This window comes from Ciconia boyciana, chromosome 13 (assembly GCF_034638445.1).
Source record: "Ciconia boyciana chromosome 13, ASM3463844v1, whole genome shotgun sequence".
Lineage (NCBI taxonomy): Eukaryota > Metazoa > Chordata > Aves > Ciconiiformes > Ciconiidae > Ciconia > Ciconia boyciana.
In genome coordinates, this window is record NC_132946.1 from 3,511,612 (window position 1) to 3,529,189 (window position 17,578).

The 17,578-nt window shown below is 47.9% G+C and overlaps 1 protein-coding gene across 8 annotated transcripts in view; it reads left to right on the forward strand.

Moving 5' to 3' along the window:
* The window catches only part of TOM1L2 (target of myb1 like 2 membrane trafficking protein), a 60,690-nt gene extending 44,544 nt beyond the window's left edge, over nt 1-16,146 (forward strand). For 2 of the 8 annotated variants that reach the window (XM_072877879.1, XM_072877877.1), the window contains 3 exons: nt 6,318-6,377; nt 9,063-9,099; nt 9,634-10,268. In XM_072877879.1, the coding sequence (XP_072733980.1) occupies nt 6,318-6,377; nt 9,063-9,099; nt 9,634-9,782 (246 nt within the window). In that variant the 3' untranslated portion in view covers nt 9,783-10,268. Of the gene's footprint in view, nt 1-6,317; nt 6,378-9,062; nt 9,100-9,633; nt 10,269-10,653 lie in introns of those variants that run through there. The other 6 variants (XR_012044906.1, XR_012044905.1, XM_072877880.1 and 3 more) reach the window with 6 other exon arrangements.
* The last annotated feature ends 1,432 nt before the right edge of the window (nt 16,147-17,578 follow it).

The following is a 17,578-nucleotide window of genomic DNA, read 5'->3' on the forward strand; positions in this document are numbered from 1 at the left end:
AGGTTGAGAAAATCCAGAGTCTGCAATACCAGAGTGCACCAACTCTGGGAAACACTTTGCCTTTATTCCTCTAGATTTAGGGCTAATCCAGATTATTTCTGAGGGCCAGCTTGTGAATTTGTCAGAAGTTTGCATGGCTGGTACATGCATAGTGATTGGATATACACGGTCATATCTGCCTGCCAGTGCAAGCACCCAGAAGCAGTTCTGTGCCTGCTAGCACACATGGGTAAGCCCAGCTGTAGGTACCTGTCCTTGGGAGCCAGAGTTTCATTTCAGTGCTTGTCAGAGACCCACAGCTCGTAACATGAGAGTGAAAAGCTGTAAAGTGAGCAGCGCTTGCTTTGCCTCTGATACTGTTGAGGCAAAGGTTCACAGAGGCTCTTGCTGTTCGGTGGCTCTGCTGCAGCCAGAGATGTACTATGCCACTGCTAGATGTTCATCCATAATGAATAATCCAGTGATTGAGTTAGTTCCTCTTCTTTGCCTTTCCACTGTTTACAAGAGCAGGGAAGCATGAAATCGGCACCCCTGCTGTTCACACCACTCACACCACTGCTTTGTTAAAAAAACAAACACAATATTCGTTCATTGGCTTGTGGTTATTCAGTCTGGAAAAAGGATACTGCAGCATTCATGGAGGCATACGGATCTGGGGAGGGAAGGGGATCTGGCTGTCCAGCCAGTCGCTGCTCTTACAAGCCTGTCGCCTTGTTTGTATGCTAAATATGAGAGAGAAATACCTAAAATAAAACTACACTAATCATTAACTCCGTTTCTCTCTTAACTGGCTGTAGTTCTTAACCGTATTTATTAATACGATTTTGTAACATTTGCAATACCAGTGGAATAACTAGCATCCCAGGTATGAACTTCATGTGCACGTTCTTTGGTAACTTTTTGTACTTTTGAGATGAGGGGGAAAAGAGGGGTGAGCTGACATTGCCATTACCTGTGCCTGTACAACACTGAGACCACTGAAAGGGTATTCTCCACCTGCCAGAGTGGTACTCGCATCCCTCACGGCTTGACGTTGTTCTTTCCAAACTGCGATACATTTAAGCTTGGGGTTGAGTTCCTCCCACTCCATTTCTGTGCATCCCGGTTCAGCAACACACCTTTGCAGAGGGAGGCTTGCTCAGGGCTCCGTGTGTACTCTCCCAGTGAATTTGGCAGCGTTGTTTCTGTTTCACCTTAATCTACAGCTCAGTTCTGCTGGCAAGGTGATGCCAGGACCGTGGAGACACACACCACACCTTTATCCATTCCAGCTATGCCTACAAAACTAATGTGGACAAAATGATACCTGCAGAAAATGTTCCTGGTTTAAACATGGCTTAGGGATGTTAGCTGAGCTGTTGCAGTACCAGATCTGTTTGCAGTGTAAGGTCTGGGTTCTTACAAGTTAGACTGTGCAGGTGGTCTGTATCAGCAGCTCTTAGGCACAGGCTTTAGCATAAGGCCACCACGTTTTAGTGCAGGTAATTCCAGTTCCCTTCTCATGAGTTTGGGTAGCTATTGAGATTTGCATGAATATATTCATTTGTCAGAATAATCTGTCACCCCACTCACATGCCAAATGGATATTTGTTACAAAAGTGAGAAGCAGGTGTTAGTTAAGCCACCACGTCAGGACAGACATTATTTGGGACAGTGGCAGGGGAAGAAAGAAACTGAACCAGTATTCACAGAAAGTGATATGAACAGCTTTGAGCATTGCATCCTGACCACCAGCAGCAGCATGCCTGGCTAGAGACGAGATTCATCTCTGTAGTACAGATATGTGAGTAAAGATTAAATGAAACCTTCGCTGGGAGGTTGGTAATTAGTAACAAAGTGGGATGCCGCTATGTATGCCTTCAACAGAGAGATAGGATCTAAGATGTGGAAATTACTTGGGTAACATGAGACTGTTGAAATACATCATCTTCTTGGAGACTAAAGTGCTTGTATTGTGGACAAACTGAGATATAGATGTGTGAAGATCTAATTTCTTCTGCGTGGTGGGACCCGTCTCCCTTTTGAAGGCAAGCAGGCGTGTTCCCTTATTCTGAAGACCACGTAGGTTTCATTACCTGTCCAGCCATGGCATTTTACGGAGCACTCTACAAGGACAATGTGATACCCCGCACGAACGAAGGCTTTTGATGTCTGGACGTGCCTATCAGATCCATATTGGCTGGTTGTTGTACGGGCACAACAGGCTGTGCTGGGGAACATACTGCACGTGAGCTCTTGCCTTCCCTGTCTATGCGATGTGTAAACACAGCTACAAGTAATCGAGTAGCTAATTCAATCCTTACATGTAAAGTCAAACGTGTTCTAATATTGAGGCCAGGCAGCTATTTCAAGATCACAACAGCTTTAAATAGACAGTCAGACTGTAGCAGTAAGCTGGAGTAGACTGCTAGCATGAATCTTAGCGCTCTAGTTCTGCTGCCGTAGGAACAACAGACCTTTCTTTACTCTTGCTAACGAACGCGGGGGGGGAAATGAATAGCAGCTAACTAAGTATTGGTGTCAGCTTTGTTAAACACCTAGAAAGAAGTGGAATTAACTAAGCTACGACAAGACAGTAGTCTAGCAACAATTAGCATGAACCTTGTTAAACATTTTAAGAACATTAATGAGCTCACCTAGAGACCTGAATTGTCATTTCATGCCTGCTTCTTTTCCAGTGGGATCATTTTTTAATAGAAATAAAATGTGATAATAATAACCTCAAACTGTCTTTTTAAGGGTAGAATATTGGATTTTATGACTTCTGAGGAAATATATTGGCAATACTCTTTAGCTTTTGATTGCTGGTGAGAACACCAACACAATCTAACTTGGATAAGTATGAACTTGAATTCCAGGTTCCTGTGGGTTTTGTGGGATTGAACGCTTGCTTTTGTTCTCCCAGCCCTCCTTTTCCATTTCCCTTTCAGGACTGTTGAGATGATCCCATTTGTAGGATTTTCCAAAGACTAAATAAAAAAGGAATTTGAACAATGAGCCCAACTTTTAATTAAAGTCAGTTACTTAAAGTACCAAAAAATATTTTGTGACTTAATTTTTACTTTGAGTATAGACTTTTAAAAAAGAAATCACAATATCATTATAAAAACAGCTCTTGCAGCCAACACTGACTATCTAGGGAGCTGTCTTGCCAAGACTGAGAGCTTCACTAGACCGTGTATGTTTGCATAATCAAAGTATTAACAAGACGGTATCCCATTCTGGAGCCATTTCCATGTAGTCTGCGGCTGCCACTGCTGTTTGTTCCCAGAAACTGTTGTCTTTTTTAATGTGTAAACTAGCTAATTTATTTTTACATTGCTTCTGTTGTGTTTTAGGGGATTAGTTTTAACAAAACTCCCCTCCGCATTTTTCAGTTTAGGGCTTCTGGAAGGGGGAGACTTGCCAAATACACAACTGACTGGTAAAAAATGAACTTCTGCGTGTGGTCAGTTCCAAATGAAATGTAAATGGTACAATGTTATAGTTAAAATATTTTAAAACTTCCAGTAACTGTTGGGAGTTTCCCCCCTCTTTATTCTTGAACAAATTAAACGTGATACATTTAACCCATGTTTTATGGGGAAAATGGGGCTCAGAGTCTGAGGAAAGTAAATTGGAAGTTTGAGCGTGGAAGGAGCAATAGATACAAACCCTTGGCTCTTCTGTAAGTGTGCTGGAGGATGGGGGAAGCTTTTTAAAAGGTCAGTGCTGAATAGCAAACAGCTGACATACTCAAATGTTTATCTTACAGCTCTCTGCTTCTTATGTATGATCTGCGAGAAGTGTTCTTGCACTTCTGAGGTTTTTGTTTGTTATATAAAGTAGGTCTGTCTGAAAGTAGAATTCCTTTTTTTCTCTGCCCCCCCCCCTTTTTTTTAAAAAATCTTACAAAACACAGCAGCACAGGCTCCTATACTGCTGAACTGTTCTTCGAGGACTCCTGCAAACTCGAGAGTCCTGCAATTCTCAGGAATCCATTACTTGCTCAGTCATCTTGTATTTTCAGGATAACCAAGATCTGAATTGCTGTTCCTCCTAATACAGGGACCGCAGTACCACCACGCTCTTTAGAACAGCTGCTCTTACTTTATTCACAGAAAAGCGAAAACGCTCTGCTATTTTCTTCCTCCCCTCCATACAGGTTTTCTTATCCTTAAAGAAATGTAAGTACTTTTCTGAGCTGCAAACTAGCCAACGGCTCTGAAGGCTACACCTTCCAAAGCATTACTTCTTGTGTGCAGTGTTAAGCAATACAGGAGAGAGACAGCAGTGAAACTTCTGCAGTAGGTTTTAGGTTGCTGTAGGCTGAATAAATTCATTGCTTTGTATCTCTGAAGGCAGTATTTTCCAAAGCTGTTAAACTAACAAGCCAGTTCTACAAGATGCAACTTGTCCTTGGGAAGGACCATGTTGGAAGATGTCTACAGAGCCCTCCTCTCATTAATGGCCATCTGGGCCAGCTCGCAGCAGCTTCAGCACACCGCGTTAGCGTTGTACGTGCATGATTCGGCTCTCCATTGCAAATTAAAAAGGGACAATTATCCTAAATCTGGCCCATTCCAAAGGAAAGTGCAGGAACTTACTTTCTGTTTGGGATCTTCATGTATTAGTTGAAAGCAAAATGACGACTCGCACCTCTGACCCTTCTTGGATCTGTCACATGCACTTTGTACGGCAACCTGCAGAGTTGGAGCCAAGCCATCTTCCCGGTGGCTCTCTTGGTGGGAGATGCTTTGGATTGAGCCCTGGATTTCCAGTCCTTTGACACAACTAACCCACTTTAGCAGATCTCACCTCAAGCAAGGGCTTAACTGACCCCCTCAGTGCAAAGGGCCACTTGATTAGAAGAAAAAATTCTTGAGGAGCTCCGCTAAACAGCGTCAGCCTGTGCTGCTGCCTCTGTAATTCAGCGTCTGTCTGTCTTCCTCTGCTAGAAGTCCCTGAGAAAACTACATCTCCCAGCAAATTCATCTGCAGAGCCTCTTTCAGCTCTTCTTCCTGTGAGCGGTTTCAGTCAAAGCTGTGGACAACCCCTGACACCTTTCCTTGCTAGGAGAGCCTCTCCAGCACCGCGAGATCTCTTGCCTGCCAGCCCCGCTGCTCGGCTACCGTGCTCTGGCCTGGAACCTGCATGTCTGACATTGCTTTCCAAGTGTTTTTCAGGTTGTCCTTACGAGATCTATTGTGGTGTTTTCCTGTTTACTTCTGCAGCGCTCTGTTGTATTTAAGCAGTGTCGTTAAGTCAGGAAATTCTACACCTAATAGCAGTAATTTCCCTTCGCTGACCCAGTTGCCTGTAGCGCTTCGTGAAATAGCTGCACTTCAGCACTTGGTGTGCTGCGTCTGCGCTGCCTGTCGCAATCGCACAGCATAATGTGAGCGGTTTTATCGCAGGAGGAGAGGCAAACCTTCCCTGCCTTTTTGTTAAACCATCTGTGGAGGCCTGACGGGCACGCTCCGGCGAGCCTTGCTGCAGCACTGCAAGGCATTGCCGGTGCTGGAGCAGGAGCCAAGAGGAACGCGTGCTGTGCTCTCCTCCTCTGCCTGTGCCCAGAGCTGCTGCTCCATCCTCCTCCTCACCTTCACCGTTGAGACCCTGCACTTTGCACTGGCACACGCTGGGTTCTGCTGCCTCTGCTGCAAGAGGGTCACCTTTGGCAGAGGAGTGGGGCCAGCAAGCCGGGACGGTTTTGCTTTAAACTGGTGTGCCGAGGCTTGCCAAGGCTCGGTGGTGTGGTGGGAGGAGGATCTGGAAGGAAACATGACTGTGTACGTTGGGCTCTGCTTGCCTCCACCTGCGGAGAAAATCAAATTGTTTTCATAGGAGTGTTGCCTGAAGACTTGAGTTTTCATAGGAGTGTTGCCTGAGCCCCTCTTTTTGCTAACCCTTCACTGTGGCCAATAGCCATTTTAAAAAATAAAAGGTGTAAATTTAACATTTCAAAACCTAACTGATATCCAGTATTCTACCCTTAAAAACTTTTCACGATCAAGATTAGAATCATCAGTCCATCTTGATGGTTTTAATACGTGGTCGAGAAGTTACCCGTCTTACGCTGGCATCAAGTCATGTCATTCCCCATAATCTTTCTCTTGGTTTTTTTTAGCCTTGTTGTTCATAATTTCCTTTCCAAGTGTTTCTTTATTTGAAATGCCATTTATATTTTGTTGCCTTTTTTTTCCAGCACATCTTACATCTTTGTTTTTGTTTTGTTTTTAATCTTATTTCTGGTGTTTTCCATCGCTCTGTGGCCATGATTGTGGATGTGTTTTGGTTTTTGCCTGCCTTGCTGTTCTCTCGCTGCACTCCCTAGATCCCTGTTGCACAGTCCTCTGTCATGGATGACATTGAGGAGTGGCTCAGTACCGACTTGGTGAGACTCTTTATATTTTCATTTTTCACATGGGCAATAGCACTTGTACGGATAACATTCAATGCATTGCTGAGTTACTGGTACTCCTCGTAACGGGAGGCAGTGAAACTTCCAAATCATACAGCTTATTTCCCTTTGAGGGGACTACCTAAGCAGGAGGAGAGAGGGTCGTGTTCAGCAATTCAATCAAAACATTTTCCTCTGAGTTGTTTTATTTTCACTTCTCCATGTTAACATCACAGAATACCATGCATTCCAGAAGTCCTCTGTTTCTGGTCCCCGTATAGGAAAGCATTTAAACATGTGCTGAAGTTTGGCTGTGTTCTCCACTGGACTTAAAGCACATGTTTAAGGCTGCATTAGCTTTGACAGGATCTAAGTACATGCTTATGTTGAGGCATGCTTTTCAGAGATGCTGGATCAGGGCTTAGATTCCTTTCAAATCGAGATGTCTTTGTTAAATTGGCAAGCAATCTTGACATGTTTCATAATAGCAATAATAAAAATTTATAACAGTCTCTCTTCAATGTTTATAACTTTCAGTTTCTCCTAAATGATTGTTGTCTGGTAATTATTAAACAAACAAACAAAAGACAGAACTAAAAGTAGCTTTTCCTTCGCTCTGGAGTTTGTTTTGCTGTACCAGTACACATTTGGTTTAAGCAGTGGTACAGCTAGTACGCATTTATTCCGGTCTCTTTTTTTAATGTAAGCATCTGACTCAAATTAACCAAGTGCATTTTGGGGACGGGTGGTGGGTTGCGTTTCAGACTGTTCTTTTAAACATGGTTTTAGTGAACTGAACTCTTTCCTTGTGGTCATCATATCCCTAAGGATTGTCTCCTTCCATTACTTCTTATGACTTCAGATACTGTCCCTAGATAACTCCCTACTCCTTAAGGTCTCCCCCAGCCCCTTGCTATTGCCTGCTCAGCTCCTAGCTGGGAGCTGCGGGGCTCAGGCTTCGCTCCCTGGCTCTGGCAGCAGTGCTGCAGGCACACTCCGGCACGTCAGCCCTCCGCTCCAGCACCAGAGGAGCTGACTGTACTGAAAGGAAGAAAATGCTCCTGCTCTCCAAAGCCGCCTGAAGTGCTTAAACAGATTCTGGGTTTCAGTGTTCGAGTTTGGCAGACTGACTGGCTGTCTTTGAAATGTCACTGGTTTTCAGCTGCAGGTAGTTTTTTCAGGCCTTGGTACAGGCAGTCATTTTCAAATTTAATTACAACCTGGCCTATTTTGTTAAAGAAATACAGTAAATGTAACATGTCCACTCTGCTTAAACAATAAACTTTTTTCTTTGACATTTAAATTAATTTAGCAGGAGAGAGGATCTTATGGGGAGATATTGAGGTAGCTCTGTACATCTGTCATCCCCTAGATAGCCTTACTCAAAAAGAGCAAAGCAGAGAAGTGCCATGTAAGTGCCTGAATAAGCCTGGGGATCGCACGCGCTGTGGCCGTGACTGTACCGGCTTCCCTTCTCCTGGGTACCTGGGTCTGGATCCTGACCGTATGTGGGTGCAGCATAGGGATGCGCTCTGAGAAAGTTTGGGCTGGATTTTTGTTTTTCACCCTGGGTTCCCCCCCTCCTTTTTTTGTTAGTGGTTCATTTCAGTTCTCTGCTTCCCAGCTGAGGAAGTTACACATTAGGTTAGCTAATTGTTACTTATTTCCTTACCCTTTTTGGGGTACATTGGAACAAACAGTACCTCTGTACGTGAAGCAGTGTCTGCTGTGTGTACCTTTGGAAACCTCTGTGCAGTAGAAAGCTAATAGATGCTAGGTGGCATTTAATTCTCGGGCATTAAACACCGTTGTGAGGCCAGGCAGTGGGTTCCCACTCTCCTGGTGGAGAAGCCAGGGCATGGACAAATACTTTTCTTTTTCAAAGCAGGTTCAACGTGAGGTTTTCAAGTAGTGTTTTCATCCATTTTTAACATCCTGATAGATTGACAAGGATGCCACATCCTTGGACTTAATTTAATTTCCTGATTAAAGAGCTGTTGGAAATTCACATGTTGAAATACACATAGCTGGTAGAAATGCACTGACCCCCTGGCATCCCAGTCTTTGTATCTCATGGACAGACGGTAACTGCCCATCAGTATCCTTCATCCAGCCCACCCTAGTCTTGTCTTTATACGGCATGGATGCCAGGAAAGCTGCTATATTTTTGTATGTAATCTAAAATGAACTCCCACGGGAGGAATGTTGGCCCCAAACTATTTTGTGGCGTGTGTCCTTTGTGAGCTAAAAGTGCATTTTATTTGAAGACACAATGCAAACCGCAGTCCTGACTTTTTAAAGGACTGTGTAACAAAAGATGGCATCTTGTACAGTGTTTGTGTGACTCACACAGCTCAGTTTTTGATCAGGCCTACTGTCTGAAGTGGAAACAGCGCTGGACTGCCATTCAGGTCCAACGGGGAAAGTTTAGCTATCCACCAGCAATCTTCAGAAGCATCTCTAGCGCTCGTCCTCTTGCTTTGCAGCACAGTGAAATGTCAGTTACCATTGGCATCCCGATGTGGGAGCCATGCGATTTCCCCAGGTCTCCCTGCTGAAATAGTTAGCATGTGGAAACGAGTGGTGGAAACTGTCCAGTTACATTAAATGGGTGTAGAGGATAATAGTGAAGGTGAAGCGCTGCCTGTGTGTTCACGCACCTTTTTGTTCCAATTGCAGAAAGGAGACGAACTGGAAGAAGGAGTGACCAGTGAAGGTAAGCAGAGATGCCTGTGGCTATGAGCCGTTCCCAGGCTAGTGCGCAGACTGAATTATCTGCTTTGATCCCTGCTGAGATGCTGACTTCTCCCAGCTTGATGTTCCCCAGCAAATGCTTCTGCACTCGGAAAGGCGGGAGGCGAGCATTTCAGAGCAAAAAGTTAGTATTTATGGTGTGAGGAGCCTTCCTGGCTGTAAGTGCTTTCCTGCCATCTTCCTTGGCTGTGCACTGTGTTTGTGCCAGCAGGAATGCGTCCCCAAGCTGCACAGCCCTTTGGAATAATGTTTCCCTGCTTCTGTTGCGGCCAGTGGTGTAGCGTGGGTTTGATTCCCTCTGCTGCCTGAGCTAGGGTGTCTCAAAGGACGTGTGTACCCTTTCCTGAGGAAGTGAGGCTGTACAAGTATGTGTGCTTGCAAACACGGCCCGATGGGACACCAGGCACTGGAATTTCAGACCCTGCTAACCTCTGTCCCTGGGGCTAAACGTACAACTCCAGTTCTTACCTGTCTTCCTTCTTTTTTTGCATTGCAGAGTTTGACAAATTTTTAGAAGAGCGAGCCAAAGCGGCGGAGATGGTTCCCAATCTGCCATCCCCTCCCCTGGAAGCCCCCACCCCTCCGACAAATCCTTCCAGCAGGAAAAAGCAAGAGCGCTCGGAGGATGCCCTCTTTGCACTGTGAAGATTGCTCTTAGCCGCCCTCTCACCCCCGTGCTCTGCAGGCGAATGTCACTGTACGGCCACTTTGTCCTCCCACAGTACTTGGCTAACAACAACCCCTTTTCCCCCCGATTTCATAGATTGCTTCTCCTCCCCCCCCAAACAATCCACCCCCACAAGCTGACTCTTTCTATTTAAGTCCAACACTATTCCTGCCAGACCACGATTCTCCAGCACTCGCTTAATCCCCTCCTTCCTATCCCAGCTGCACAAAACCAGCTCTTGATGCTGAAAACCCCTTTAGAATGCATGAGTACGTCACACTGTGTTGAAACAAAAGCCCAGAGGGGAGAGAGCAGCCTTGCCCTTCAATTTATGTAGGGATCATCCTCTTCTGTAGGCAGGTCCTGCCAAGTAGACTGCTCTGTCGATCAGCATGTAATTGACTGAGCTGGAATGTTCAGGAGGAGTGTGTCTTCATTTTTAGATAAAATGTTAATGTATTGGCTTTCCTGTCGGATTCGACAGCAAGGAACAACTGTTCCCCTTTCAACATGTGCTTCACAAGTTAAAATCCTTTACTCTCCCACTCACACATCTCCCGGTACCATATGGTGGTCTCTTTTCCCCACTTTGTGTGGCATTTCATATTCTAAATCTCACAGGGTATTTTTTTCCTTGTGTTTTATCTGGGCTTGCTCTAATTTGAAAGCAGTCTGTTGGCCATGTCCAGTAGCTCTGGCAGTTGACAAGAACGAAAAGCGCTGAGCTAAATGGATGCTGTAACGTTAGCGCATGAAGCATTTTGCTCTTTGGGAGAGCATTCTCACATGAGGATTTTTTCTAGTGTGTTTGCCTTTTAAAATAGCTAGGTTATTTTTTCCTTACCTTAGATTCCTTCTTCAGTGACTGTAGAGCTCTGCACTTGTCTCAGCTGTTGTAAATAACATCCATGCAGATGGATGGGACTTGCTCGTGGACTGGGTGTGAACTGAGGTTCCTGGATTCCCTGCCATGCCTGGTAGGATAGACATGCTGGTTCTTGGTGGTAGGTATGACAAAAAGAGGCAAACCTCACAGAGGCTTGTACAGAAATGCTGAGGGAGATGGTTACCGTAGAGGGATTAGCTATGCCTGCCTGTGCTGGAGGTGAAACTTCTCATTTCCTTCTAGGTTTGGGCCTGAGAAAGTGTTGGATGATTGTGGCCGTGCTATTTGTAATTTTTGGAGTGTTCTTTGATACCTCTGCCCCTTTATTAACTCCCAGCTCTTATGGGGCAGCAGTCTCCCTCCTGTCTGTGCAAACAAGCATATTCCCTTGCTTGCCAGAGGCATGGCCGAGAGTGCTGCTCTTGCTGGAGCTGCCAGAAGGGATTCTAGCATGTGTGCCTGCCTTGCTGGGCTGACAAGCAGAGCTGGAGCAGCCAGCTCCAGCCATCGCTGCATCCCCCATCATGTTCCTTGGTAGGAAGCCAGTGGCACAAGATGGCAGGATCAAAGAGAGAGCGGAATGCTGCATGGCAGGGAGAATCTCCTGTCCTGACAGAGAGGCACTTTATCAGATGAACGCCCATGCAGGCAGCAGAGCTCCAGCCCCTCTTCCTCGGGGCATTCGTTGTCTTAGGCAGCCAGCCACTTTGTTCTGACTTGGCATGTCTGAGCTTCCTGGGATGCTGATGTGTGTCGAGCTCTCTCAGAAGTTGTTCTAGACCAAGAAGCTGTGCTACAAACAGCTGATGTGAAAGTGATAGAAGCTTTTATCTGAGCATAGCTATTTCAGCTCGTAACGTACTCTCTAGGGTATGCCATGCTTTAGTAGGTTGTGACACATAAAACCTTTTACCAAATGGCTCAATTGCAGCACTGATGGTCTTTGAGAGCAGACACATTAATCTTCGGAGGGAAGCATTGTTTGGTGCAGGATTTCCAGGCAGTCCCAGGTCAGATGTCACTCTGTGCTGTCCCTGCTCATCCTCTCCTCTGTCCTGCCCTGCCTGCATCCTCTTCCAGGATCGCTCCATATGTAGCTGGGCCCAGGCAAGGCTGCCCTGCAACCCCCCCAGTGCTGACTTGGCACCTCATCGCTGCTCCGTAGCTCACTGCTCCCTGTCCGCTCTGCGCCGTGCAGAAGGTAGCATGGCTTGCAAGTGGACGAGGAAAATCATTGTAAGGATGGAGATAGCTTGGCGATCAAGCTGCCTCTTCTCCCCACTTGCTGGCCGTCTCCCCAGTTGAAGCCCTTCTATGTGGGTCTCTGCAAGAGACTTTCTCTCCATTTCATCTTCTCTGTGGCTAATGGAAAGTGCCAGGACAGTCCGCCTTGGTTGCATGTATGCATTGCTGTTCTCGTCCACTGCCCTCGCTGTTTAACACAAGGTGAGCCCAATGCTCAGATACTGGCTGCCAGACACCCCGCTGCCAGCTCCTGCCAGACCCTGCCTTTCTGCAACACGTCAGATGTGGCCACCAGCTCCCAGAAACCTGAGGAAACTTCTGTTGTGATGCTGATTTGATTTCAGACAGTGTCTGATGATTGCCTGAGCAGTCTTGCCAGCACAGAATGAATTGTTGGTGTTCCTGTCAATGCAAAAAGCTCCGTGGGTGTTTTAAGCGTGTATTTTCTCTTCTAAATCCTTGAAACACATTGACCCTGTAAATGGCCACATCAGGTGATTCTAAGCATGTTAATCCAGCTTCCCTGCCAAGCCGGAGGAGATAATCGCATTGCTCAAGCATGGGGACATTGTCAAATGATGCTGAGTGGCAAGGATATCACCAGCGCTGTCACCGAGCCCCCCTGCAGAGTCCCACTGCTGCGGATTTGCTGGCCTGTCTTCCCCCACCCCTAAGCAAAAAGGGGTGTGTGCTGTTAACGCTTCTTCTTTCTGTCATGTCTTTTAGTCCCACCTGTCCTGGGACTTCCAAGTTGTTGCTTTAGAGAGAATCTGGTCCCTTTCTGGAAGATGTTGCAGAGCTGTCAGTGACTGCTCCCTCCAACCGGGGAGGAAAAGAGATGAAACAAGAAGGCTGGGGCTGAGGGGAGATAAGGAGCGTGTGTTGGCACAACTCAAGGGACTCTGTTCTGTGCTTGCAACCTCAGGCACTCCGTGGTCCCCACTGACGCCCCACATTATCTGCCAGAAAGCAAGGGCACTGTTTGCAGGGGCTGGCAGGTGCTGTCGGCCCAAGCAGTGGCTTTGCTTGGAAGTAGGGCAGCACTCAGGAGATGCCTTCCTTGGGAGGTGTGTGCTCAGCCTGTGGCAATGGCTAAACATCTTTTTGGTGGGACCCTTGATGGGTCTGGTAAAAGCGCAGCCCTGCCGTGAGTTAAATTTGGAGCCCGAATCCACCAGACCTGGCTCTCGTGGGCTGAGCATGCGGGGGCTGGAAGCACCAAAGGGGACAGAGTGTGCGGCAGAATGAGTGGTTTAGCCCAAACCTTCTTGAACAAATGTAAGAGCTACGCTAGAGCTTCCCTAATGTCCTGTATCAGGATCTCTCATCTTCCCCGTCCTCTTGTGGTCTGCAGAAAACCTGAGCGGTGGAAACTGTTTGAGGGAAAGGAAAGGGGTTTTTCACTTCAGAAGACTGACCTCTCGATTTATTCTTCCTTCGCTTTCACTCTAAGTGCTTCCTCTGTGCAAGTGGGCAGAGGACTTGCGTGGCTCCGACCCTTGTGAGAAGAGGGATGGAGCTGCAGCCTGATCTGCTTTCCATAAGAAATAACATCCCAACGCTTTCTAGGCATATTAGGAATCACAGCTTGACACTCAATGACACTAAATTATTATTGGGGTCCTTTGTAAGTTCTAATCATACCCTACTCTAGGTTAAAATATTTATTTTGTCAATATATTTTCTTTCCAGTGTGTTTTTTAACCTCTTCTGTTAACCCTTCATGCGCTGAGATGTAAGAAATGAATCGTTTCTATTTAAATATATCCTTTCGGGTTTTTTAATTGTTATGTGTAGATTTCAGCTACATCTTTGGCAGGTGTAATAGATAACAACGTGGTGTACAGACATTTAGGGCGTTTAGTGTGTAGGTAAGGCTCATAGGAGAATTGCTCATAAAAACGTAGCACGGTGTCTCTTAAAGGGAACAGCATAAATGCAGAGGCTGGTCCTCACTGGGACCCTCACGTAGCCTCCAAAATACCTTTCCCCTTCTGATTATCACAGCCTCCATCTCTGAAATGTGCTGATCAAATCAGCTCTGCCATTTCCAGGGCTGTTTTTACACCTCCAAGCTGAAGAAAGATTTTAGTGGGGCTTTCCATTCGTTTGACTTCGTTCAGCTTTTTTTTTTTTTTGTGGGATACATTGGCTGTTTCCACTTTTAAATGGAGGACTCGGCAGAGCTGGCTGTAGTGGCGAGGTGTTTCCCTCCAGTGGTGGAAGAACAGATCTGGGCGGTGGTTTTAGACCCAGGGCAGGGGTGATGGTCCCCCTCCGTAAGCTGCCGCAGGAGCTGGGCCCACGCTCCCCCGGCCAACGCAGCCTGTTCCTGTTCCTCTCTATTCAATGCTCTCCTGCTTTCACCCATGAGGACAGGACATGCAGACCAGGAGAGCAAACACAGCAGCATTTTCAACAGTCTTTTTCGTCCGATGAGTTGTCAGGTCTCTTGTGGCTGCTGGGAGTCCTGTGGAGTGGGAACTGCTTGTGCTATCTCCATCCCCAGGCCAGCCTCATCCAGCTCAGTCATTGTTTACCTCCTAAATGCTAACCGCAAGGCTTGCGGAGCCTACCCTGGAAAAAAACAGCTCAGGACAGTTATTTTTATGGAAATAATGAAGCAGGCAATCGGTGAGTCGATTTATAGCCTTCTTGGAGGTAACCCTTCAGCTGCTGGGGGCACCCACCCGCCCTTGCCCACCAGCAGAGGAGAGGAGGCAGGAATCCCCTTGCCAGGCGCCCAGAGGCATTGCTGGTGCCCGCGCAGCACCTTCCACTCATCCCTCCCAAACTGCAGCCTCCGGAGCGGGCTGCGCCTGCGTGCTCCATTCCCAGGCTGCCAGCCCCAGCCTCCCCGCCGTGCCCCAGACGCTGGCAGCAGGTTGCTCCTCCATCCAGGAGAGAGGCGAAGTTGCGTTTCACCGAGAGCTGACTGGCTTTCGAGCCGTGCCGAGCTCCGGTGCTGGTTCTCTTTAGCCCATGGCAAACCTACGCCAGACTTCCCACCCTGCTCTGTGTTTTTATGAGTACGAGCTCCTCATTCTGTACATGTTATTATGAGCTATCGTTAACCCTACAAATGTAACCTGTGTAATAGCTTCTCTGTATATTACAGCTGTAGGCTTTCCAGATAAAAGTGGATAATATTTATTTACTGAAGATATTGGATATTTTTTTGTTTGGGAATGGGGTAGGGGGAGAAGGGGGACATAACTGTTTAAAGAGATTGACTATGTAAAGAGAAACAAAATACACAAAAAGCAAAGAAACCCAACACTAAAATGTTGCTGTATTCACGTAGAAAGTGTTTACATTAAGGACGATACAACTGTATTAATCTGCCATTGTTTAACTTGCTCCAGAAATCATCTCTACTTTGGTTCCTGCATGTGAGATACTCCAATAAATGCACTACTGGTGTGACCTGGAGGATGGTATCCGTCTGTCTCTCAGGTGGTGTCTCGCTGTGCTTCACCGCCCGGCCTGAACACACGGTACGAGTGAGCGCGGGAGACACGCACGGTCTGCAGCTGCCGTTGGGTGCCCGTCAGATGTCAAAACACGACGCAGGCTTTTAGGAATCCTCAGTTTCCTCTAAATGACAGAGGCCTGGGTATTCTCCCCAGGAGAAGGGTTGTCCCCAGCAGAAGATGCTCTCTGTGTCTTGCTGGGGTCTTGCTGTGTACGGTGGTGTGTTGCCACTGCTGGTAAATTTGTTCCCCACTAAATCTTTGGCACATCTTTTGAGGCTAACATCAGACAGGCACACAGGTGACAACCTTGGTGCTTGGTGGGACACCTGCTCACCTTGCGGGGCTTGCCAGATGGTCCTCAGAGGGTAACTCTGCCTTGGTGACCTAGAAAGTGACAGGTAAGGAGCTGTCGTGCACTGCAATGCAGGTGATGTTCCCAGCCCGTGGAACGAGTGACTTTTCCTGACTCATCGGCCAGGAATTTGTTCCAACATCCTAATTTATGACAGTGGTTTTGATGGGCAGAGGAGAAGGAAGAGCAGCCATCTAGGAACCCTGGAGAAGTGACATGGCATTAGTTCGGCCAAAACCAAACCAATTTGTCAGAATGGTGCCCTCCGTCTTGCACGTGGAGATAAAAACTAATGGCCTGTGGTTTAAAAGCTGCTTTGGGGAAGGGGGGTGTGTGGAACAGCTTGAAAGATGGGTTTCCCCTCCTTGTAGCTGCAGATTAGCATGCATTAAATCCAGCTCTGCGCCGGCTTGTTTACCATCGCACTGATCATGTGCCTGACTCTGTGTCGGATATATTCGGGTAGGTTCATGGCCCAGCTCTGTTGAGAAAGGTGCAGGGCTACTGCTGCCCTGACAGAGCAGAAATCGCACAAAAAGCATTGGGTCATAAATTTCCAGCGCTGTGCAGGAGGAAGGCTGCCAGGGCGGGGGTCTGCTGCCTTCCAGGAGGGCTGCACCCCACTGTCTTCTGCAGCCCCACGGTTAAACGCATGAGGCAAAGATCCCTCTAACCCTAAATTCTGTCTCCAACAGGGGCCAAAGTGGGTGCAAAGGGAAGAGTGTAAGAGCAGGACAAGCATGCGGGGACATTTTGCATGTGTGCCCCCCCCAGCCTGCAGCTGCTTGGTGACACCTGACTCCCCAAGCCGAGCATGCTTTCCCTGGGTTTGAACCCTGATGGGTTTCTCATCTCCAAACCTGCCTGGGCTCCCGCAGAGACCGTGCAAGCTCCCAGCATGGGCTGGGGGCTTCCGCAGATCACTGCCCTCCACCGCAGGCTGCCGAGCCCTGGCACAGGGCATGCTGCGGAGCCCAGTACGGGCTGAGCCTCGGACAGCGTGCACGTCACTGCTTTTCAGCGTTGGGCACTGAATTTGGATCCCGGTGTGAATGGGAAGGGACCACACGTGCATTTACCTTTTCCCATTTCACCTCGGGGTAAATAAACCCCGAGCAGGGGCTGTGTGGCACGCTGGAGTGCCGCCGGGCCTGGCTGTGTGTTTACCCAAGCCGTGGCTCAGGAAGGGATAGTTGACAAAGCAGAGTTACAGGTAGTGAAGGAGAGAAGAGGCTTTGAATCTGTTTGCGACACAAATTAATGATTAAAGCCGTGCTCTGCCATAGCAAAACAAACCCTGGAGCACAAGGGATGCTGAGGGCTGGGTGTGGGGCATGTCAGGAAGCCCTGGGCGGGCAGGGCTGCTTTCAGCGCAGGGTTAAGGCGTGCTGGCAGGCGGCAAACGTCCGGGGGCTCGCGTCTGGCTAGGCACAGCGTTTTGGGGGAGCCCACCCGGCTGAGCGAGGGGACAGCAGGATGGGGGATGCTCCATGCAGGGTGCCTGGGGCTGTCGCATTGGGCTCTGCAGCTGAAGCACAGCACGTCCTGGAGCCTGTCGCTGCCGCCAGCGCAGCTCGGGGCGATGCTCCAACGCCGCCGGCGAGCCCTACGCAGCCACCTGAGCCCGCTGCAGCCGTGCGAGCCTGCCCGGCCGGCTCGGCGGCCAGAACCCAACCATCTCCGGGACGGTTTGTTTTCTGTCTCATCCCTGCGGTTTTCTCCCAGCCTGCGCTCAGGAAAACGTCTCAGCGACTCCGGAGCAACCACGTGGCCCCGCTGCCATCCCCGCAGGACCGACATGATGTAATCGCGGGC